We start from the raw sequence: 24,969 nt of genomic DNA, 5'->3' as shown, positions 1-24,969 counted from the left end.
GTGCATTTTTGTTTTTTCTTTTTGAGACTGGGTCTCACCCTGTCACCCAGGCTGAAGTGCATTGGAACCATCTTGGCTTACTGCAGCCTTGAACTCCTGGGCTCAAGCAGTCCTCCCACCTCAGCCTCCTGAGTAGCTAGGACTGTAAGTGTGTACTACCATGCCTGGCTAATTTTTGTACTTTCTCTAGAGATGAGGTCTCAGTCCATTGCCCAGGCTGGTCTTGAACTCCTGGGCTCAGTGATCCTCCTGACTCAGCCTCCCAAAGTGCTAGGATTACAGGAGTGAGCCACTGCGCCCAGCCTCAGTATTTTCTAGAAGCAATGAAATGAGTTAGACAGTTCTTTGATGACATTTTGTTCTATAGAACCTATGAAAAATGGTTCATCAAAAATTAAAACACTGGAAGGTTTTTTTAAAATCACTACTTAATGAAACTTTGGTTCTATGTGTGTGTGGTTTTTTTTTTTTTTTTTTTTTTGAGACAGAGTCTCACTGTGTCACCCAGGCTGGAGTGCAGTGGTGTAATCTCAGCTCACTGTATCCTCTGCCTCCTAGTTTCAAGCTGTTCTTGTGCCTCAGCCTCCCAAGTATGAGGGACTGCAGGCATGCATGCACCACCACACTGGGCTGATTTTTGTATTTTTAGTAGAGACTGGGTTTCGTCACGTTGGTCAGGTTGGTCTCAAAGTCTTAGCCTCACGTAATCCGCCCACCTGAGCCTCCCAAAATGCTGGAATTGCAGGCTTGAGCCACTGCGCCCAGCTGGTTCTGTTTTGCTTCTCATATTATCAGGTATTATAATTTCTCTTTGCCTTTGATATGTAGACTGCAGCAGTTATTGTGATGTTGGTGTCAATATTATTTTTGTTTTTTGCTTGTTTGTTTTTTACTTAGAGACGGTCTTACTCTGTCACTCAAGCTAGAGTAGCACAATCATAGCTCATTGCAACCTTGAACTCGTGGGTTCAAGCAGTCCTCCCGCCTCAGCCTCCTGAGTAGCTAGGACTACAGACAGTGCCACTGCACTCTGCTAATTTCTAAACTTTTTGTAGAGATGGGGTTTCCCAGGCTGGTCTTGAACTCTTGGCCTCAAGCGATCCTCCCACCTTGGCTTCCCAAAATGCTGGGATTGCAGGCGTGAGCCACTGCACCTGGCCTAATACTTACTTTCAAAACATGGAATTTTACCTATTTTCCCTTCAATTTCATAGGTTTGCTGACTGTGCCATATTGTTGCTGACACAACTAGAAACTGGACTTAGGAATGTTTTTGCGACACTTAACAGGTGTCCACAAAGACTCCTGACTGCTGAGGTAAACTTGTTTTTATTACTGATTGTGATGACTGTTGCTGTATTAACAGTTTTCTGTTACCAATGAAAAGTTTTTAAAAATTTTATTCTGTTTAACATTAAAATGCATTTTTTAGCTAAGAACTGTGGAAGTCTTCACTGTCATTTTTTAGGATTTATATTTGTTGTTTATGATTGTTTTTGATATTTCTGAAATATTTCCAAACAGTCTTTTAAACTTAATGATGCCACGAACGTAGTAGGCACTGATTCTCTCTCTAGCCGTGTTGATGGTGTGTCACTGTAACCGCGTGAGATGGCTGGGGTCTAGCCAGGAGACTGAGGCGACCAGTGGTTGATCCTGACCTTGGGAAACTAATTGAAACCTGAGCTTGACTTTCTCCATCTTCCAAATGGAAGATGTGGGATTTGGAGGTGACTTGGTTAGTGCCAACCCTGTAGCAGATCGTGGAAGCCTTTGTCTCACAGTTTCTTGAGCCCCTCCAAGTGTGTACACACACATGCACACACAGTGGCCTCAGAGTTCCCACTGTGTGTGGGAACTGACCACACCAACAAACCCAGTCTCTACTAAAAATACAAAAATCAGCCCGGTGTGGTGGTGCATGCATGCCTGCAGTCCCTCATACTTGGGAGGCTGAGGCACAACACTGACCCCCGGTTGCCCTGTCTGAGGCAAGCGTCTCTGAGTTTCCAGCCTACCTCCTCTGGCTCCTAGAATTTCTCATTTCTGCTCCTTTTGGTAGTTATGATAAGATCCTGCTGCTTAGTGACAGAGATCTCGAAATAATATGGCTGCAGTGACTGAAATAGGCTAGAAGTGCATTTCTGCCTTTCCCAAATGTGAGTAGCTCCCGCGGAGATGGCAGCACCCCCATCATCACTCAGACCCTCTGTGTCGTCTTCCACTGATGAGGGCCAGGCCTTCCTCATGGAGACTACTTCCTGGCTCCAGCCGGCTGCGTCAGCCATCACATCTGCTTTCCAGCCAGCAGGAAAAGCGAAGATTGGTGCACGCCCCTCTCTAAGGACACTTCCTGGAGGTAGCACAGGCTGTGGGCCAGAGCTCAGTCGCACTTGCTACCAGGGAGGCATGGAAGCGTTCCTGGGTGGCCAAGTGCCCAGCTTCCCACAGGACGATCTGTTGTGGAGGGAGGACAGGCACAGCCGCTGCACACCTCGGATTCTCATCTCCTTCTCTAGCTTGGCTTTTGCTTTTTGCCCCTCTTCGTAGGCATTCGTCAGTGCTCTGCTCTCAACCCTATCCTATGTTTCCTCTCCCTGGGACATCTTATGCAATTCTGTGCCTTACATTTTCATCTCTGGGGGAACAACAATTAGAAAATACTTTGAACTCAATGAAAACAAAACCCAACCTATGAGAAGTTTTGAACCCAGCGAAAGCAGTGCTGCGAGAGCTCACGGCCCAGGAGCCGGGCTCCCCAGCGTTGCTTCTCACTGACCCCCATCTGATCTCTGCAGTTAGATCTGCTCGTGTTCGCTGAATATCTTCATGTGAGTTTTCCTCAGCACCTCACGTTTATCTTATTTCAGAAAGGCATTGTTTCCCACAGATTTGTCCTCTGACGCTCCCTCTGTCATCTCAGCCTCACCAACTGCAGACTCCAACAGCATCTCGTGTTTCCCCCACACCTCCCATGTCCACTCAGTGGCCAGCACGGCTGGTGGTTTCCAGCCAGCTGACCTCGTGCTCTTCCTGTCCAAACTGAGAAGCCCCGCCTGGCTCCTCGGCCCACCCGAGCTCATCTCACGATTCTTCCTCCTTCTCAAATTTCACTCTCACAGTCCTGCAGATTCTTTTTTTTAGTTTTTTTTTTTTTTTTTTTTTTGAGACAGGGTCTCTCTCTGTTGCCCAGGCTGGAGTGCAGTGGTGCGATCATAGCTCACTGCAGCCTCAATCCCCAGGCTCAAGCGATTCTCCCACCTCAGCCCCCCTGAGTAGCTGGGACCACAGGTGTGTGCTACTACACCTGGCTCCTTTTTACATTTTTTTTTTTCTTGTAGAGACAGAGTCTTGCCATGTTGACCGGGCTGATCTGGAACTCCTGGGCATAAGTCATCCTTCTGCCTCGGCCCTCCAAAGTTTTGGGATTACAGGTGTGAGCCACCGTACCTGGCCCCACTGATTATTTTCTAAACTGATATTGTTAAGTTATTTATGGTTTTCTTCATTCGTTTAACCTCCTTGATGATGTCCTGCTGCCTGCCAGATGGAGTTCATCCTCTTCACGTGGCAGCAAGGCCTCGGGTGCTAACCCTGCCCTCCTCTTTGGTGTGTTCCCTGTTTGGGTCCCTCAGTGAAATTTAGGCTTCTTGTCAGCTCCAGAACTTGCTTGTCTTTCTTCTTACTTTGTTCCTCACCCCCAGACTTACCGCTCCAGATCAGGGGCTCTGACCACAAGAGCGACCTCCTGGAGGCTCATCTACTCAAAGGTTGAGGCTGCTTTTTTCTCTGTGTTCTGTTTCTGTCTCATCTTGGAGGCAGTCCTGCTTTGCCCTACTCATGTGCGTTTCTGCAGAGGTCTCTGCAGGTTCTCTGAGGCAGGCCTTCACGTTGCCGTCGCCTGGTGCCCACGCCCAGTGCCTTCCATGTAGGCCACTCAGTGCTATGTGGAGCGTAGCTTCAGGAAAGAGATGGTCCCCACCCATTAGAGCCCTTGCTTCATGATACCTGCATGGGGACTGGCTGCATGGTGGCACGCTCCATCACTCTAGGGCCATGTAGTGCAAATAAATTTGGATATTTGGATATTTACTTGTCATTTGACTTCATAAATAAATAACATGACTGTTTCCACAGAGGATATAATCTATCAAAGACTATATTAAGTTTTAGCCCAGGCTTTTATCCAGAATAAACAGGATCAGTTTATATATAAGGCAATATATATATATGAAGATATTTTATAAAACTTAATAAGACTCTGCAGATACTGTTATTATTTACTGATTACTTTTGTGTCATGAGGTCCCTTCAGGGCCAGTGGAAGATATGAATATGAGTGAGATTTTCTGACTTCAGAAGCTTATTTATCACGAGAGAGTGAGAAGGCATTTATACTAACTCTGTAAAACAAAATAGAAGCTAATGCATGTAGTTGATGGAGGTAAATGAAAAATTCCGCTTTTTGGAGAAAGTGGGAATGTGTGGTAGACAATTGGATATTTAGAACTCAGAGGGAATTTTAGGGCTAGCAATACAGATTTGAGAGCTAAAGATACAGATTTTAGAGTCATCTGTGTAGTAATGTTGAAGAATATTGGCAATATGAAGTTTAAAATAGGTTATAAAACATTAATAAATCAAAAAACATTTCTTGAGAGCTAGCTTACACAAAATCCTGATTTCATCATACTGTCTGTCAAATCTCACTGAAGTGATTTCGTCACACTGCGTGTCAGATCTCACTGAAGTGATTTCGTCACGCTGTCTGTCAAATCTCACTGAAGTGATTTCATCACGCTGTCTGTCAAATCTCATTGAAGTGATTTCGTCACACTGTCTGTCAGATCTCACTGAAGTGATTTCGTCACGCTGTCTGTCAAATCTCAGTGAAGTGATTTCATCACACTGTCAAATCTCACTGAAGTGATTTCATCACGCTGTCTGTCAAATCTCATTGAAGTGATTTCGTCACGCTGTCTGTCAAATCTCATTTCGTCACGCTGTCTGTCAAATCTCATTGAAGTGATTTCGTCACGCTGTCTGTCAGATCTCACTGAAGTGATTTCGTCACGTTGCGTGTCAGATCTCACTGAAGTGATTTCGTCACACTGCCTGTCAAATCTAATTGAAGTGATTTCGTCACGCTGTCAGATCTCACTGAAGTCCCCAGAAGCCTTTCGAGATAGGCATTCTTCACTTCTTCTTTTGCCGAGAAAACCTGCATCTGTGGCGTTCAATCAGTTGCCTGTAGGTTTCATGTCTAGAAAATGTTGAATTTGGGATCAGAACTCAGGACAGCCCATGTCTGTAGGCCGTGCTGATGATGCTGAGAAGCAGCGTGCATGAAATAAAATAAAAACAGAAAAGGCTGTTCACTGGAGAAAATAGGAAGCTGTGCTCACTTGTGCATGAATACCAGTTGTCAGGAGAAGTATTCTGTTGTATGAGCAGCGATTTGTGAGGACCTGGGATCGTACATTTTAGAGATGACTGGGCTAAAGCTCTGTTGAGGGCAGTGTCCTAATGCGGCTTCATGGCCAGCTGCGCTGTGTTTTTGCATATTTGTAATGTGTTCATTTGGTCAGTGACATTTCTCTCATAGTGTTTCTAGATGAATGTTTGTTTTAACAAAAAACTGGGATGTGTGGCCATGTACCAGAATTTTTTCTTATTTTGTATAGTGTTACTGTATTTGTATTTTGCTTTAATTGTTTATTTTCATTTCTTTCCTTTTCTGAAGTCAACAGCTCTTTATACTACCTTTGATGAAGTAAGTACACTTGTAAGGTAATTTGAAACAAACAGAACACTGTCTTCTTTTAAAATACAAATTAAAACGCAAAATTAAAGATCAGCCATAAATCATATGCTTACAGGAAAATGTCCATAGTAATATAAACCAAAAAAAGCTTATAATTGATATTTCTGGTTAATTTTGAGGCCCAATATTACCAATATAGCTCCCAAAGCTATACAAAGCTCAAAGTTGGAAAATATCAAGGGATCTAACATGATTAGCTATAATTATTTAGAGGCTTGCATTTTAGATTTAGGGGTAACATTTTTTGTACAATAAATATTCCCCAACTCCTGTTATGAGTGTGTAGTATATATTGATTCATTTAATCTGCATATTGGGGGTGTGAATAGTGAAAAAACCACAGTTGAAAATGCCTTTTATTATCCATAGAGTGTAGGCACTTGTATGTGTAATCGCGGATAGCATTCGTGTGCACCTGAAGTGTGACAGTCTATAGGAAACCAAGGGAAGGGCCATCTGTAGAGGTCTGGACATTCGGTTTTGCCTTTAAGACAACTGTAAGATTCCTAAGTGAGTGTGTGGTGGGTGAGTTAAAAATGTGCCTGCTTACTTGCAGAGCTTCTTCCATTAGGTGAATAATCTGCTGTTATTTTAATGTATAAGACCTTTGGTAATGTGAGGAATCGATTAGATAGTGCAGTCCAGTCTCTAGAGGATCAGGTCTGTGGGATTGGTTGGGGTGGTTGGGCAAAGTCCATGGTAAGTTAAGAAGTGACTTTGGAAGTGACTCTAATGTGTACACAAGCAACACACATGCACACACCACACATACATGCACACACACACATGAACACATACATCCATGCTGCATATACACACACAGGCCTATACACACTGTAATATGTACACAACACACATGCACACACCACACATACATACACACATGAGCACATACCTCCATGCCACATACACACACACAGGCACACACACCCCCCACACCACATATGCAGGCACATATACTACACACACACACACACACACAGGCACAGTTGCATATAAACACACAAATGTACACACCCTCACACCACATATGCACATACACATATATACACCACACATATTCACAGTCACATACACAAACACACGTGTATACAATTAATAGTATATTCTTAAAGTCATTATGTTGGTTAAGAAAATATTTCCTGAACACCTGTTTGCTGAGTTTTAAAGACTGTCCTCATGCCATTTGATTTTGCTTAGACCTTAGATAACAAGTTACACTAAAAGTACTATATCCATCAACTCTGAAAGTGCTATATGTTTATGTATGGAGACCAGTTAATCAATGTAGTTATTTTTGATGTTTCAGATATTGGCAAAACACTTGAATGATGGTAAAATCAATCAGCTTCCTCTTTTCCTTGGAGAGCCTGCTATGGTAAGTATTAGTTATTTTCCAGGCTAATATTCTTGTATTTATGGATGTCATCAGCACTTCTCTAAAATGAAATTAATTTTGGCTTGTGGTTTGCTCAAGAAAAACACTTCTGAACCATTCCTGTGCTGTCTCAGCTTCAGCCACCAATCAGCTGATGTTTGCCAAGCTGTCACTCCTTAAATGTCTTTTTTAAAGGCCTGATAATTTAGGTGCCCTGTCCCTAAGCAAAATTTGAATTTGTTTTTTACATGTATTTGTGCTGTAGAACGGACATGTATTTGTGCCTTGTTAAATGCAACCGTTAGGCCGGGAGTACAGGCTCACGCCTGTAATCCCAGCACTTTTGGAGGCCAAGGCGGGCAGATCACAAGATCAGGAGTTTGAGACCAGTCTGGCCAATATGTTGAAACCCAGTCTCTACTAAAAATACAAAAATTAGCTGGGTGCGGTGGCGGGCACCTATAGTCCCAGCTACTCAGAAGACTGAGGCAAGGAGAATGGCTTGAACCCAGGAGGCGGAGGTTGCAGTGAGCTGAGATTGTGCCACTGCACTCTAGCCTGGGTAACAGAGCAAGACTCCATATCAAAAAAAAGCAACAGTCAAATGTGAGTAATAAGATTGAGTATTGGATGAAAAGAGAATGATTAATTGTTTAAGGCCATCTATCCTTTTTTTTATATATTTTATGAAGATATTTCAGTGACTAATTTGGATTACAATAGGTGTTTGACATCCATTCCTTCTAACAGTCAGGCCACCTAGGATCATGCTCGTGGTCTGTGACTTTAGACTCTGTGCTCTGTGGACGTCCATTTCTGCCATCAAAAAGTGAGACGATTGAACTAGTTTAATGTTCTTTCCACCTTGAGTCTCTGTGACTCTTCTGACCAGTGGCAGTTTGCCAAGGGCAGCAGTTTTCTGACCTCTTTTCCCTATAACCTGTGGGAGAGGCCCTGGACTTGTGTCGTAAGAAGCAATAGGCTTTCGAAGGTGAAAGAGCAGATGAGAAAGTGCGGGGGCTGTACTCACACAAGCAAGAGCCATGATTTCTTTTATTGCCTTGGAAAAGCTCATTTGCAGATGTTCACACTCAGTTCCCTTCCTTGGAGGAAGGTGAAAACAAGAAAGACTAGAATTTGATGAGACTCCAGTACCACCTGGGCAGCTCTGCCTTTCCCCACAGCCTCTCCAGCTCCCTGCTCTGTCCCGTGGGTGTAGGAGAACAGCTTTCCCCAGCAGGGTCCCACCCAGGGCTTCAGAGGACTTGATGGATTCACTCTTTCTTTCTGTTAGCAACACCAGGCATGGCTCTCTGCTGCGGATACTAACAAAATATTTTCTCTGTTTAATTTCTGAAAGGAATTTCTCTGGGATTTCCTGAACCATCAGGAGGGTCCCCGCATAAGAGATCATTTAAGCCACGGGGAGATCAACTTACATGAATTTTCAAAAGAAACAACTAATCAATTGCTTGCATTTTCTGTTGTGCTGTTACTCAGATTCGTTGATGAAGGTCTGCTATCAGTTTTTAAGGTAATTTATAGGGAAGAAAATCATTAATTAGATTTAACTCATTCAGCTATGAAAGAATATAGTTTATTTTTCAAATGTAATTAACTATTAATCATCTTTTAATATATCTGAGTTACCGTATCCTCCATCAGAGAAAAAAGTGATTGGATTACATGTATGTTTATATTCTGTATCACAGATCAATCAATATTAATCTCAGCTAAAATAATTTAACTTGTTTCTTAAAAACACATTTGCTTTTGTATGTAACAGTAGCTAAGTATTGAAAATAAAAGAACAAATTATAAAACAGGATTAACCAAATATTAGGAAATTTTTACAGATGTTTGCTAAATCGATAGGGTAGGATATTTGCATCAATAAACTAATTCTTTTGTTATTTCAAAGTAATTTAGGTTAGAACATTTGTTATTGATATTTTAATCTTTTTTTCAGATTATACATGTGACAGTTATTTTAAAAATTTTTTAAATGTTCGAAAAATTACTGGAAATAGAAAAATTAATGTGAAAAGTAATAGCCCTCAGGAATTCCATCTCCCAGAAATAACTACTATTAATAATTAGGTAGTGTTGCTACCACATTTTTGCTATGACTGTACCAAAGTGAGTTCGTAGGAAGGTACATTATGTTTTATAGCTAGCATTTTTCATTAACAATGTGTTTTTGGCATCTTTGTTCTGCCTTATTCTTTTTGTCAGCTGTTTGATATTCCATTTTATCAATATGTTATTATTTACCTAAGCAGTCCTTCATTGATGGATGAGTTGTAATATTCCCTGATGTAGAAAATTCTTAATTATTATGCTGAAATGAACATCTTTGTTCATTTGGGCACTTATGTAAATATCTTAGAAAGTAAAGTTCTAAGACAAAAGATACCAGTAAGGATTTTTTTTTTTAATTCTTTTATTTTATTTATTTATTTATTTTTTATGAGACAGGGTCTCGCTCTGTCGCCCAGGCTGGAGTGGCAGTGGTGCAATCATGACTCATGGCCCATGGCAGTCTCGACCTCCTGGGCTCAAGCCATCCTCTTACCTCAGCCTCCTGAGTAGCTGGGACCACAGGCACAAGCCATCATATCCAGCCAAGATTATGTTTTTATTTTCATTTCTTTTTTTGTGTTTACTAGATGTTTATAATTCTCTCATTAATTGCTTATTAATGTATTTTCTCCATTTATTTCAGTTTTATTTTTCCCATTGGTCCATTAGCCTTCTTTGTGTACATATTGCTTTGTTATTTGTTCATAGGTTTTGATTTTTTTTTCTCTTTGGCTTCACATTTGGAGTCATTCTGAAAAGAATCTTTGCTTTTCAAAATTAAAAATATATGTATACATTTTCTCTGGTACTTCTATTTTTTCTTTTTTCTTTTCTTTCTTTTTTTTTTTTTTTTTTTTTTTTTTTTGAGACGGAGTCTCGCTCTGCCGCCCAGGCTGGAGTGCAGTGGCCGGATCTCAGCTCACTGCAAGCTCCGCCTCCCGGGTTCACACCATTCTCCTGCCTCAGCCTCCCGAGTAGTTGGGACTACAGGCGCCCGCCACCGCGCCCGGCTAGTTTTTTGTATTTTTTTAGTAGAGACGGGGTTTCACCGTGTTAGCCAGGATGGTCTCGATCTCCTGACCTCGTGATCCGCCCGTCTCGGCCTCCCAAAGTGCTGGGATTACAGGCTTGAGCCACCGCGCCCGGCCTCTTTTCTTTCTTTTTTTTTCGAGACGAAGTCTTGCTCTGTCACCCAGGCTGGAGTGCAGTAGCGCGATCTCAGCTCACTGCAACCTCTGCCTCCCGGGTTCAAGCAATTCTCTGCCTCAGCCTCCCGAGTAGCTGGGATGACAGGTGCCCACCACCACTCCCGGCTAAATTTTTTGTATTTTTATTAGAGGCGGGGTTTCATCATGTTGGCCAGACTAGTCTTGAACTCCTGACCTTGTGATCCACCTGCCTCGGCCTCCCAAAATGCTGGGATTACAGGCATGAACCACCGCGCCCTACCTATTTTTTCTTTATTTTCCATTTACATCTTTTGATCCAATTGGAATTTATTTCATCTTGAGAGTAAGGTACAGAGTCTAGCTTTACTTTAAAAAGAATTAATAGTTATTATTCTGTGGAAACTTGGACAAACATAAAACCCCAAAAACAAATAAGAATGAGCACCTCATGGATTGAGTTAGGGATAATTGACATTTTTCACAATATTGAAGCTTATTCAGGGACACAGTGTCTCCCCATCTTCATTCCTCAAGTCCTCCCACCTACGCGGCACCTCCAGCCTCCCAGGTGGCTGCTCAGGCTGGAAGCCTCAGATTCCTCTCCTCTCTTCATACTCAGTCCTTGGAACAGGTCTTACAAATATGTTCCACAGTCTGGGCGCAGTGGCTTACGCCTGTAATCCCAGCACTTTGGGAGGCTGAGGCGGGCAGATCACCTGAGATCAGAAGTTCGAGACCAGCCTGGCCAACATGGTGAAACCCTGTCTATACTAAAAATTCAAAAATTAGCTGGACGTGGTGGCAGGCGCCTGTAGTCCTGAGAATAGCTTGAACATGGAAAGTAGATGTTGTAGTGAGCCGAGATTGTGCCACTGCACTCCAGCCTGAATGACATAGCAAGACTCTGTCTCAGAAAAATAAAAAAAGAGAAAAAACAAAAAAGAAATATGTTCCACATCTGCTACTCCCTGTCCCTCCTGTGCCACCACCTGGCCACACCACCTTGGCCCCTCCCTGGAATGTCGCAGGCACTGACTGGTCTGCCCACCGACTTCTGCGAACCCTTCACTTTGTCATAACACAGCAGCCAGACTGATCCTTTTCCCAACATGTCATCGTCTCCTCAGAAGCCGTTGGGTGGGTTCACATCTTGGAACAGAAGCCAGGTGCTCTGCAGTGGCACAGATACACCGCTCTGTAGTGGGATACATATGCTGCTCTGCAGTGGCACACATATGCTGCTCTGTAGTGGGATACATATGCTGCTCTGTAGTGGCACACATATGCTGCGTGTGGGTCTGCCCTGTGGGGACGTCACCCGTGCAGGCACATGTGTGTGCCTCCCGTGTCCCGCCCAGCACACTCCCTGGTGCACTCCAGGCTCTCACGCATCTGAGTGAAGGGAAGGCCAGCACATTTCTTCTGTAGTTAACATCTAGCTACTTGAGTTGCTTGTTTTGTGCTTTTAAGAACTGTAGGTAGTGGGCCGGGTGCAGTGGCTCACACCTGTAATCCCAGCACTTTGGGAGGCCAAGGCAGGTGGGTTACCTGAGGTCTGGAGTTTGAGACCAGTGTGGCCAAATATGATGAAACCCTGTCTCTAATAAAAATACAAAAAAATTAGCCGGACGTGGTGGTGGGTGCCTATAATCCCAGCTACTCAGGAAGCTGAGGCTGGAGAATCGCTTGAACCTGGGAGGCAGAGGGTGCAGTAAGCCGAGATCACACCAGTGCACTCCAACCTGGGTAAAAAGAGTAAGACTCTGTCTCAAAAAAAAAAAAAAAAAAAAAAAAAAAAAGGAAAGAAAAAAGAATTGTAGGTTTTTTAATTTGTCAACTGTCAATTCACTGACTTTCTTTCTCGTAGGTTTTAGTTGACTGACTTGGATTTTTAAGTTATATGGTTATATCAACTTCAAATAATGTAATTTTTATGCTTTTAGAAATATGTGTATGCTTAGCAATTAAATGATTATGTGATCTTTTTATAGTTATATTGATTTTTAGTGTTTAAGTAACTATTTCTTAGTTAAATTTCCAATTGTTTGGAATCTTTTTTTCTTATTCATCTCCAGTTTTGTGCACAGAGGGTGGGTGTGGCATTTGTGATCTGTTATTGTTAATGGCCTCCATTTAAAATCATTTTATTGGCTGTGATTTGCCTGCCATGTCAATCCTATTTTAATGAAGCCTTTGCTTTTCAAGCTGCATGGAATTATTTGAAGAAAGGCAATGAGAAATGGGGACTCTAAGTGGCCTACAGTTCAATAGAAGAAAGCTAAGAGCCTACCCAAATACAATTGTAACCACTATTTTCTCTAAACTAGGAAAAAGCATCAGTAGAATTGTTGATTAGTCTTGCGGAAGGCTATAGTTCTCGCTGCCATCCAGTTTTTCAGCTTAAGAAACAGGTATGCTGAATGCAGGGTGCTGGGAGGGGTGTGTACATCTCTGAAACCACCTGTCTTTTGCAGAGATGCTGGAAGGGTGCAGTTTGTCTGCTAAGGCAGAATTTGAGTTGGGCAGATCCAGCTTTCTGTCCGGCGTGGCGCTTGCTGTGGCCCTGGCCTGGTTGCTCAGTCTTCTGAGCCTCAAGTTCCGTGTCTAGCAGTTGAAAGTAATGCAGTGCTGCTGATGGCACTGAGGTTTTTAGTGTTAAATGGATGAGCACTGGGAAGTGTTTTTGCTGAATCCCCTGGCAGGCTTTTATTGCTGTAGGCAGTAACGCAGAGCTGGGAGCAGTTTTTATTTGTCAGTGGTGAGTACTGTCAGTTTTTCTTCTCCTACACGGACTAGCTTTTGTTAACTTACTGAAACAAACAATTTTTTAAGCATTTCTGCCAGGAAGTTCCAATTTGGCAATCAGCGAAGGTGTTTTATTCTACATACGGGAGGATACAAGGGTGGTGCAAGGGGATGAAAGAGACAGTCCCCAAGAATATAAGCATCGTGACAGCTGTGCAGGTGAAAATGCATAAATGAGACTACCTCTAAAAGGAAGCTGTAAAATCAGCACACAGCGGGTCAGGAGAGATTTGCAAAGGCGCTTTAAAGAAATGGTGCCTTGAGAAGTCGGAGGCCTCCTTGAGAATGCCTTCAGGAAAATACTGTCAGAAGGGGGCTGTCAGCAGTGAAGTTGGGAAAACAGCCTCCTGGAGGTGTGGCTTGGAGGCAGAGCATCGGGCTGCACTGGTCGGATGCCATTCCCCGTTGGCACTGCAGACCAGCTTTACCAGTGGGGATTGCTGTGCTTTCCAAGTGCAAGCCCTTAGGAACGTAGAGGTGGGCAGGTAGGGAGGAGGGAAGATTTAGGAAGGAAGAGGAGCTTCAAGAAGGCAGCCTTTGTCTTCCAACCACAGCTGCTGAGGCTCCAGACCATCCTCTCCCGTGCCCCACGGTGGCTATTTTGGGTCCTTACCACTTCCTGTCCCCCTCCTGGCATCTCACTAAGGTATTCAGGCAGCTTTGCATCCTTGGCTTCGGTTATTCCTGCTGTTGAGACCACTCACACTCCGTGGTGTCAGCAGCCACTGTTTGACTTGCTCATATGCTAGTGGGTGAGAAATGGGGAGCATCTGCTGAGGGATTTGTCCTGTGGCCTGGCCTCAGTGTGGATGGCGGTGGTGCCCCAGGGCTTCGTGGGTGTCGCATCTGAGAAGACTGGAAGTTGGCCAGAGGCCTCATGGGGGTCCTGCAGGGACAGTCCCAAGGTGACAGCGGCTGCACCCCGAGTGCAGCCTGAACCGAAGAGGCACCTGCACCTCTGACATGGCTTTGGATAACACGCAGCATCTTCACACCTGCTGTGTTCTGTTGGTTCCAGGCCAGTCACCAGAGTTCATGCAGATTTGGTGGGGTCCTCCCTCTCAATGGCAGGTGTCGAAAGAACCTGTGGATATGGTCATAGCCACCCCAGACGTTCACTCCCTACCAATCCCCTGGTAGTTTCCCCAGCCTTCCCCCATCTGAATGTACTGAAGAACTGACACCCGCCCTCTGGTTTTAAAATGTTTAGAATTTGTAATAATTTTATAGATACGTATTTTCTAGAGAGTGATGTAACATCCATAACAATCTAAAAACAGATTTTCTAGGAAGTTATCGTGAAATCTACAAAGTCAATAAAACATTTCATCGCAGGTGCTGAGCTGTGAGGAGAGTATCAGGGTTTGGGCTCTGCTGCCTTTCCCCAAAGAACTCACTTGGGAAGCAGTCAGGTACGTGGCATCCTGGGGCCTGGCTGACCTCAAGCTTGTCTGGTACTGTTAGTTTCAGCAGCATTTCTTCTTTAGCGAGGCTGTTGGAAGATAAAAGGGGAAGGAGGAATTTCTGGGCCTTGGTGGCTGTGAGGAGCTGCAAGTGATGCTGAATGCGATCTTCCAGCTGGCCTGGGGCCCTGGTGGAGACTGAACATGGAACGAGAGGCAGGTTTTGTGGGTAGACAATGGCGTCCATGAGAACTACTGAGTAGGCAGAAAGAAAGATGGGTCTGAAGCTCAGGAGAGAAGTGGGGATGGAGGCATGCATTCTGGAATCGTAGACAACAGCAGACATACTTGTTCAGCAGGAGGAATACGCAGGTGGTTCGTCGTCTCGTCATCAGTCATCATTGGACTTTGCTTTTGGCATAGGGCATCGTTTCTTTCTCCACTGTCCCATGATGGTGGCTTTTTACATTTTATATTTGGGGAAACTAAGATTCACAGTCAGGTTGCTGCTCAGTGAACCATTAAACATTATTGCGCATGGGCACTAATGTGGGCATTTTAATTGTCATGTATCTTTAAATATTTTCTATTTTTCAGATTAGAAGATAATTCTGAAACAAATGCCTGCCACTCTTTAATTACAAAAATGACGGATGAGCTGTATCACCATATGCCTGAGGATCATTGTGTTTTAAAGGACTTGGATCATCTTCCTACTGAGACGTAAGTTCCAGGACATCCTGACAACTGTTGACACATTGATTTTGCAGATTAGCATAGCAAACTTAGACATTTTCTGTTTTAGATTTTATAAAGTAGTCTTAGAATCCCACTGTTACTACTCCAAGAGGAATTATGAGATCAGTTTTGACAATCTCTGTGCAAGCGTGGCACATCTGATGAGGCTGTGAATGTCACATTCTGTTTGCCACAATTCAGTGTATTTAATTAACACTTGCCGCATGTCACGGTTGTCCCTGCAGACCCACCAGTGATACGCAGCTAGCCCTGGCTCCCAGAAAGCCGCAGCCTTGCAGGTACAGAAGGAGAGTGAGGTACAGGTGAGGATCACAATGCCTCCTCCAAGTCTGGCTCTATTTGCAGGTGGCCCCAGCTGCTCCGTGAGCTCTGCAGCACACCTGTTCGTACCCTGTTCTGCCCCAGGATCGTGCTGGAAGTGCTGGTTGTGCTCCGAAGCATCGGCAAGCAGTGCCACCGCGTGTCTGGCCAGGTCACCATTGCCTCGGAGCTGAGACACAGGCAGTGGGTGGAGAGGACGCTGCGGTCTCGCCAGCGGCAGAACTACCTGCGTATGTGGAGTAGGTGCGCGCTCACTTTCCTGTTTTGGAGGGGCACTGTGGGGCAGGAAGTTGTCACAGATGCAGTTCCAGTCCCTACTGAAGACACAGTAGGCCCCTCACTGAACCCCATCGACAGGTGTTGATATACTTCTAGTTCACAATTGATAGTGTGAACCCAACATATCTGAGACAGGTCTCAATCCTTTTAGAAAGTTTACTTTCCCAGGGTTAAGGACGTGCTGTGATCGCCTCAGGAGGTCCTGACGGCATCTGCCCCAGGTACTTGGGATGCAGCTTGCTTTTATACATTTTTATACATTTTAATTAGACATAAGACGTCAGTCAGTAGGTGTGAGGTGTACATTGGTTCCATCTGGAAAGGCAGGTGGGGGCCTTCCAGGTTCTAGGTGGACAAGAGACAAAGGATTCCATTGTTTTGAGTCTTTGATGAGGCTTTTGGTGAATACACAATTGACTTGTGAGTGGGGGTAGAGGAATAGTGACTTACACTTTAGTGTGGCTCAGTGAAGCTGCATTTTACACAGGGCAGAGGAAGCAATCATATAGGTATTTGTCTCAGGTGAGCTGAGGGATGACGCCCTGTCCCACACCTGGGAAGATCAGCTGGCAACTGCATTGCCAGGATGAAATTCAGCAGAAGTCTTTCCGGGTAGAGATCTTGAGGCCCACGAGGCATTTCCTTGTGGACAAACTGTGAGGGAGGTCTGTACGGAGCTTTTTTCTCTTCGTAGCAACCTTATTTAGGAATAAAATGGGAGGCAGGTTTGCCTGAGGCAGTTCCCAGCTTGACTTTTCCCTTTGGCTTAGTGAGTTTGGGGTACTGAGATTTATTTTCCTTGCACGATGGAAACAAAAGTTAAGTTCCCACAGCATGTTTCTGGTCATAAAAATATTACCAAACTTCTAAAGAAAGACCCAAAACACTTACAGTGTTAAACATTGAGGCATATATGAGCTCTATGGACATTTAAGAAAGATGAATAAAAACAAGTGAGAACTACTCACTGTTTGGCGAGGCAGTGAGTGACGGCAGTCCTGTGGTGGTTAAATGAGGCAGTAAATGTTTGCAGAGCGAGACCTCCCCAGGCCCGCCCCCTTCCCCCCACCCACAGCTCCAGCACCAACAGGAACAAACGTGGGTCACTGAGCACTTTTGTACCGGCACGCACTGTCGAGCACTTGTATGATGATGGTAGACTTTACAAGTTCTTATAATTTGTATTCATTCATTCATTCATTTTCCAACCTGCTTATTCCAGTTCAGAGTTGTTCAGAGTTGTGGGTGACTGGAGCCTATCCCGGCAGCTCCGGGTACAAGGCAGGACCCACCCCGGACAGGACGTGGTTCCTTCGCAGGGCCAGTCACACACCCACACTCACTCTGGGACCATGGAGATACGCCAGTTCACCTAATGTGCACGGCTCTGGGATGTGGGAGGAAACTGGGGGATGGGAGAAAACCCATGCAGAACATGCTTCTCCACACAGACCATGGCCCTCACGGTGTATCGATTTCTTTTCTCACTGATGTTGTGATGAAACGGTGTTGAATGAAATGATGTTACCTGAGGACTGTGAGGACTCCCCATGCTGATTTTCATAGAAAGTTATAGTACATACTATTTTAAATAGTGTTTGTAATTTGGGCCTGTGGAAATGTGGGTTCTATCTACCTAAATGAATATTTGGATTTAAAGTATAACAGCAGATTAACTGGATTTGGATTTAAAATATAACAGCAGATTAACTTAATAGCAGATTAACAGCATTATGGTTTCTTCACTTACAGTGTATATTTTAGAATGTGCTACATCCTTAAGAAATGACCATTTGGGATACATTTCTAGAACTTTTGGGTTGAGTGGTATCTGTGTTTTTAAAGCTTTAAATAGATATGGCTGGATTCCCCTCCAGAAAGGTGCTACTCAATTTACATTCTTACCAGCAGTTTATAAGACAAGGTCATTCTCTTATTAACACTCTCCAAAACCAGAATATTTTTAAATGTCTCAACTAGTTTCATGGGAAAAATAAGATCTTACTTTAGTTGGGATTTCTTTTTTTTTTTTTTTTTTTTTTTGAGACGGAGTCTCACTCTGTCGCCCAGGCTGGAGTGCAGTGGCCAGATCTCAGCTCACTGCAAGCTCCACCTCCCGGGTTTACGCCATTCTCCTGCCTCAGCCTCCCGAGTAGCTGGGACTACAGGTGCCCGCCACCTCGCCCGGCTAGTTTTTTGTATTTTTTAGTAGAGATGGGGTTTCACCGTGTTAGCCAGGATGGTCTCGATCTCCTGACCTCGTGATCCGCCCATCTCGGCCTCCCAAAGTGCTGGGATTACAGGCTTGAGCCACCGTGCCCGGCCGGGATTTCTTTAATCTAGTGGCATTGAGCCCGCTTTCGTATTGAGGCCATTTGTTTTCCTCTGGTGAGAGTTCCTCCCTAGATGTCAGAGGGCAGGGAGCCGGGGAGCTGCTTGGTGCAGACTGGGCCTGCCTGGTGCCCTGTGGGCGTGCAGAGCCCCTGGCAGCTCTGACCGTCAGATGTCTGAGAGTCTCAGATGATGACTGAGAGCAAGGAATGCGGACGTGCAGGATGGGCCGGGAGCAAGGGCTACACTGGGCACTCCCGCCAGCCACGGGCCTGGGGGCTAGAAGCAGGCATTGGGCTCTGAGGATTAGGAAAATTATTTTTTGAGAAGTTGGGACTTAAGGATATTGATTAGGTGAAACATCTTTTTCCTGATGAAGGTGGAAAGTACCAACGTTCCTCACGTTTGATTTTACTTTCATCTGTTTTTAGTATCAGACTACTGTCCCCTGTGCTCAGCCTTATCCTGTTCCTCATTACGCTGGAGTTGGTCAATGTTCATGCTGTTTGTGGGAAGAATGCGCATGAGTATCAGCAGTACCTAAAGTGAGTATGTCCCACTTCTCTGTAGTCACATTGCATCGTGGGCCAGATTGGGGGTGAGCCTGTAGGAGTGAGACTGGGGCAGCATGAGGGCCACCATCTCCTTGGTGGCCCCACCGCCGTCTCAGGCAAGGGTCTGACATCTGGCCTGCAAGAACTCCCACATCCAAATGTCTCAAAACCACGTTTTGTTTGTTTGTTTTTCGGAGACAGAGTCTTGTTCTGTTGCCCAGGCTGGAGTGCAGTGGCATAATCACAGCTCACTGCAGCATCGACCTCCCAGGCTCAGGTGATCCCCCCACCCCAGCCCCTGAGTAGCTGGGAACACAGCCATGCCACTGTACCTGGCTAATTTTTGAATGATTTTGTAGAGATGAAGTCTCACTGTGTTGCCCTTCAGGGATCATCCCACCTTGGCCTCCCAAAGTACTGGGATTAGAGGTGTAAAAGCCACTGTGCCCAGCGGAAAACCAAATTAGCGTATGTAACTAATAGTTTCAAATTCGGGAAGTCCACTTTTAAGACCATCCTGATCTGGGAGTCTGAAGTAGTGTGACACTTGTGTGACCCACTTTACATCCAGAGATTCCAAACCAAGGAGGCTTCTGGGCAGCGGTGACACAAGCTGTCATCTGGGCTTGAGTGCAGCTCCGGCTCCAGCCTCCCTTGGCTGCCAGGAAGTTCTGGGTATCTTGTTGGTTTTAAGCCAAAGTTTTGCAGGTACCAGGCACCTCAGTACACATTTCAGTGAACGTGAAAATACAACTGGGGTGTCTTGTGGAAAGAAGCATAGACTCCTGCTGAGAGTGAGGGGAGCAAACATGCAGACTGTTAGCAGCTGAGGACTCCAGCTCAGTGTGCCCCATGCTTGGCACTGCTGGTATTGTGGGGCTGGTGCAGGACTGCCCTGCTCATTGTAGGACGTTCAGTAGCAGCCCTGCCTCTACCCACAAAATACCAATGGCACCCCTACCCTCCGCATGACAGTCAAAAGTGCCCTAGACATTGCCAGATATCCCCTGGGGGACAAAATCACCCCAGTAGAGAACCCTTCTCTAGACAAAGTGTTCTGTGGCTTTTCATTATATTATCCTTTTAACTTCTCTTTAAGTTTGAATATTTTCAAGATAAAATGTTGGTGAAACTACCTGGCAATCATGGAAAAAGTAAAGATGACATTTATTGTCATCAGTCAGAGTGACCCCACTGTTAACATTTTGACAAATATCTTAAGTAAAATCTCTTTAACAGCAACAGCTGTCTCAGTGGCACGCATCTCCTCTGAGCCAGCCCCTCCATCGTGGGGGATGGAAGCTGGATGTGTGAGGAGGGGGAGGGCACGCTGCCCAAGAGGCTCCTGACAGGGCTAAAAGGCCTGCTTGTCATTGCAGCCGACCCCTGAACAACGCAGGTTAAAAGGCCTGCTTGTCATTGCAGCCGACCCCTGAACAACGCAGGTTAAAAGGTCTGCTTGTCATTGCAGCCGACCCCTGAACAATGCAGGGGTGCACTGCCCAGGTCCACTTGTCCAGGAAGCTTTTTCAGTAAATACAGTTGGTCCTCTGTATCAGCAGGCTCTGCGTTCCATGCAAGCACAGATTGAAATTGCTGTGGTCTTGGTTGCAAACATCAATGTGGGAAAAAAACAGAACACAAAAATCTCATGGTGAAACCCGCATGTTCAGGGAGCTGATTTTTCACGCTGGACTTGAGTATGCTTGGATTTTGGTATCCAGTGGATGACTGTGTGTTGTGTGTTTATTTTGTGTTGTGTGTTTATTATGTGTTAAGTGTCAGTTTGGTGCAGATGACCCTTAAGTTCCTTCCTGGAATGACGGCCATCATGTCCGGGCTGGAGAAGAATGTCTGAAAAGGTGCTTGTGTTGGAGCCTGTCCAAGTGTCCAGTAGCATTTACGTTTCAGTATTTTTCTCTTTCCTCTCATTTGTATTCTCTTATTTTTGTTTTATTGGATTTATTTTTCTTGAATCCTCAGACATAAATTAAGTGCAATTTAGGAATAATTCCAAGAATGAAGAGAAGACATTTAATTCATTGTTTGATTTTATAGTGGAATGGATAAAGAAATTAATTTTTTTTTTTACAGGTTTGTAAAGTCGATCTTGCAGTACACTGAGAACCTGGTGGCTTATACCAGTTACGAAAAGAACAAGTGGAATGAAACTATCAATCTTACACATACAGTTTTATTGAAAATTTGGACTTTTAGTGAGAAGAAACAAATGTTAATACATTTAGCCAAGAAATCCACAAGTAAAGTACTCATGAAAACCTATAAGTCAGGATGCCTTTAATTTTAACAGATTTTAACAGTGTGCAAATTGAAAACCCAAAGAGGTAGGGTGGAGTTGAGGGTCTGCTTGACCAGGGTCCAGGTTCTGTTTCTCTGCAGTGTTCTGATTTACCCTTTCCAAGTGGTCAATGTGAGTCTCAGTCTGGCTTCCTTTGTGGTAACCAAATGGCTGCTGTAGTTTTTGGTTCCATCTCTCCATAACACACTGTCCAGAGGAAGAAGGGAGAGCTGCTTTCACCCAACTGTTACTCAGAAAGGTGTAGTTCCATTGTTACTGGCCACTTGCCTACTCTTGAGAACGATTGCTGTGGCTGGGACCTTCCCCTGCATTCACCGGCCAGGCCTTGGGAGACGTTGACTCCCGGACCAGCCATCAGGGCAGGGAGGGTGAGGCCCTGGGACTGAGGAGAGAACCAATAAATTTAAGCTTCCCAGGTCAGTGCTGGAGACCAGCTCCTAAAAGGGGAGGTGGGCAGGCATGGGTGCTGGACAGCAGGCCTCCTGGCCAGCGTTTGGCAAAACTAGCAGAAGCCTTTCCCTGTTTTTAGATGTGGGGGTTTCACATCCCAGGGTCTGGGAGAGCTGGGGGAAAGGAGATTAGGGAAGCTGCTCTTCACAGGCCCTGCTTGACGAACCCAAGTCTCTGGCTCGAGGGTTCCTGCAGCCGCTGCAGCTCTCGAGGGTGCCTGAGAGCCCCCACTGTCTGAGTTGGCAGCTGCAAAGCTGGGGCTCTGCGGAAGCCTCTGGGCAGCCACCCTGACCTCATGTCTGCTTGGGCATGGGCCACCCTGCCCCACCCTCCGTGAATCACTGCTTCTCTTTTTCCACCTTCCAGACCTTGACAGGGTGCAGCTGGCAGCCATCGAAGGACTGGCATTCTGAGGCTGCTTCAGCTGAGGAGACCTGGGGGCCATGGGTGGCAGCAGAGCTGAACACATGCTGTTTGTCCTCTGCTGGCTCAGCTCCGGCCCCTTGTAAACAACACCTCTGGGGAAGCGTGATGCTTCTGGCTAATGTGATACAACTCTCTCTTGTGCAATTGAAGACGGTTCCTCCTCTTCCCAAAAGTGGAGACACAAAGCACAAATCCCATGTGTCAGTATTCCCACTCTGGGACTGTTCTTTTATAGAGCCGTCACACCTTTCTCTGATACACTTGCATGTAGGGTGACTATAGGATTGACTATCCAGCTAATGGTGGTGCTGGGATGGGAAGAGGGAAAGAAAGAACTGACTGGTAGAGTTAGCTCGTAGATACCAGTGTATCTTACCAAAGCAGTGAGGAGACCACACAGAGCTGCTGCATGCCCTGTTTTTGCAACCTGATGATCTGGCAGAAGTTTGTGTTTGAAAATTCCTTTCCGCCACTGTTCCATGTTCCTTTCCTTTGCCTCTCTAGGTGGTGGTTTTTCACCTGCAGAGTTAACCCAGCCCTCATTCCTGAAAGGTCTTTCCCATTAGAAATCTTTCTTGTTTTGGGTAGCTGTAGGTTTCCATTGACTTGTCCCTGGACTTAGGAATACTAAGAGGTTCCCTAGATAATCTCCTAAATTCTAGACCCTCCTCCCAGCCCCCCAATCTGTGGTGGGAGCTGTATTTCCCCAAGACAATTGAGAACAGTCCCCTCGCCATAGCAGTAAACTCTTCTGACTCATTGGCACAAGGCATCCAGTGCGGCTGGGTGGCAGCCTCCACCTGCAGGGCAGTGGGCACCTCGTGTCCGTCTGTGGAAGCATCTGAGGAATGAAGACACCCAAACCAGCAGAGTCCAGAATTGTGAGTGGAGAATCCAAAACCTTGCTAGTTGTGCGGGGGCGTAATGAGAGGAGCCATTCCTGTTCCACGTGTGCCTCTACCCATGTTTTCTGGCCATGGGAGAATCCATTACCACTTGTTGACTGATGGCTCGGAGTGCAGGGCACGTCTTGGGCAACCCAGCAACCTTCAAGGGGGGCCTTATCACAGCCAGCACTGCCTGGTGCTTGGGAGGCTCCCCGAGGTAGTGGGGTGTGTGCCGGGATCACGATCGTCACAGGCCTCACTGCTGAGCTCTGCTGTCAGACAGGTCTCCTGGAAGCAGTACTGGAAGCAACTCGTGCAGCAGATGAGGCTTCTGTGAGCCAGGTGCAGTGGCCAAGAGGCGTCTCTGTCCCTCCCAGAACACATGGCCCGATGTACTTGGGGGCTGGCTCTTCTTTCCAGTTGAGTTTTTCATACTAGGAATTGTGTTGGTGTCTCCCATTAGCAGATTTATACATTTAGCAGTGGACCTTAGCCAGACTAGCCTTGGAGTGAGGACACCCATGTGGTTGAAGCCATTGACAACATCCTTCACTGCCTCCATGGCCACTTTGTTGATGAGAACATTGAGCAAGGCTGGGTGGCTGGAGAGAAAGGCTAACATGCATGAGGCAGCCATCGTGCCACCTGCCTACTGAGAGCATGGGCCCCCTCCCCTGCTGTTCTTTAGGGCCACTCAAATGGGTTAGAACGTTGCCAACTTTCACCTTCAAGTGGTGTCAGCTGTCAGCATCTTTTGCAGAAATCAAATCCAACTTTTAATTCGGGTGAGTGGTCCTAGGGAAGTCCCCGTGGGGCCAATAGGTGCATGGTGAGGGGTGCTGTCCATGCAGCTGTGGGCTCGAAGAGCGTCGGAACCACTTGCTTGTGTATCTTGTGCTCCAGAACATGCCAAAGCCTAACCTGTGTGTGTGTGCGTGTGCATGCATGTGCATGCATGCTTGTGTGTGTGTGTACACCTATATACCTATTAAATATATACATCTTGCCTGAATGTAATGATGACATGATCCCGCAGTTGACTCACCTGGTGACGTGACAGGTCAGAACACGCAGTCTTTGGTGGTCCGCTCACGTTCCAGCTAGCTGTCACTAGCTGTGCCATGGTGAAGTATAGATGTTCAGTATCCATCAGGGCCTAGAGGACAAGCTGAGAGCTGGTTCTCAGAAGAGCAATTATCTGCAGAGGAGGGTGTGGTTTTGTCCCAGAACCCTAGGGGTCTGTGCTCTGGGCCTGTCTGTGACTCTGCCATGCATCATGGGATCTAATTGCCACCGTGGCCCAACGGGGAGACCAGCTTTTACATCTACCTGCTCTGGAGGCTTTGCTCTTTCTAGGCCTCATGTGGAACTGGCAGTTTGTAGGTTAATTGGAAAGTGAGCAGAGTAGCATGTGTGGCCTGGTGGATGTTGCTTGCAGAGCTTCAGAGAGACTCAGAGTGCCTGCCCGTCTCTAGTGCCGGTGGACGTGGGCACAGCACCCTGTCCTCCCCCTCACAGAGTGCATCCATACCTTCCTAGATCACGGGCCCCAGAAGCTTCAAAGCAGCAGCCCTGTGCATTCTTACGAGAGTTACATCCCAGCCCAGGTGGTCATAATTTCACCAAAACAGTGGGGTGTCTTGTTTCCTGTCCACATCACTAATGTGATGGGCCATGGTGGCGTCCTGTGGAATGGCAAGAGAGCCAGCAGCCCTGAGCTCTAGGTTGCATGGAGGAAGTGGAGAGGTAGCACAGCCCTGATGCACTCCCACCAAGGCTGCTGCTGTCCCTGCCAGATGAGAACAAGACAGCTTCTGGACGTGAGATTGCAGGAGACAAAACCTCAACCTCTATCAGTAGGTACAGAGAAAAATCATCTGCCAGATCAGTGGCTGCAGACCAGAGATCTGGGACTATCTTGACTTGTTCCAATAAAGAGACCACATCTGAAGTAGCAGATGCTCAGGCTCCTGGGCCGGGG

General features: G+C 45.7%; 1 protein-coding gene across 22 annotated transcripts in view; it reads left to right on the top strand.

Moving 5' to 3' along the window:
- Positions 1–23,997, top strand: part of ERMARD (ER membrane associated RNA degradation) — a 34,467-nt gene extending 10,470 nt beyond the window's left edge. For 3 of the 22 annotated variants that reach the window (XM_015137737.3, XM_015137743.3, XM_078001092.1), the window contains 11 exons: positions 1,215–1,317; positions 5,744–5,773; positions 7,134–7,202; positions 8,563–8,736; positions 12,781–12,864; positions 14,594–14,670; positions 15,259–15,384; positions 15,645–15,722; positions 15,826–15,984; positions 18,783–18,896; positions 21,000–21,222. In XM_015137737.3, the coding sequence (XP_014993223.2) occupies positions 1,215–1,317; positions 5,744–5,773; positions 7,134–7,202; positions 8,563–8,736; positions 12,781–12,864; positions 14,594–14,670; positions 15,259–15,384; positions 15,645–15,722; positions 15,826–15,984; positions 18,783–18,896; positions 21,000–21,207 (1,222 nt within the window). In that variant the 3' untranslated portion in view covers positions 21,208–21,222. Of the gene's footprint in view, positions 1–1,214; positions 1,318–5,743; positions 5,774–7,133; positions 7,203–8,562; positions 8,737–12,780; positions 12,865–14,593; positions 14,671–15,258; positions 15,385–15,644; positions 15,723–15,765; positions 15,985–18,782; positions 18,897–20,999 lie in introns of all 22 variants that reach the window. The other 19 variants (XM_015137738.3, XM_078001093.1, XM_015137740.3 and 16 more) reach the window with 13 other exon arrangements.
- The last annotated feature ends 972 nt before the right edge of the window (positions 23,998–24,969 follow it).

This window comes from Macaca mulatta, chromosome 4 (assembly GCF_049350105.2).
Source record: "Macaca mulatta isolate MMU2019108-1 chromosome 4, T2T-MMU8v2.0, whole genome shotgun sequence".
In the NCBI taxonomy this organism is placed as follows: Eukaryota; Metazoa; Chordata; class Mammalia; order Primates; family Cercopithecidae; genus Macaca; species Macaca mulatta.
The sequence above is the reverse complement of the archived record's forward strand: the minus strand, read 5'-3'. Positions and strand labels throughout refer to the sequence as shown.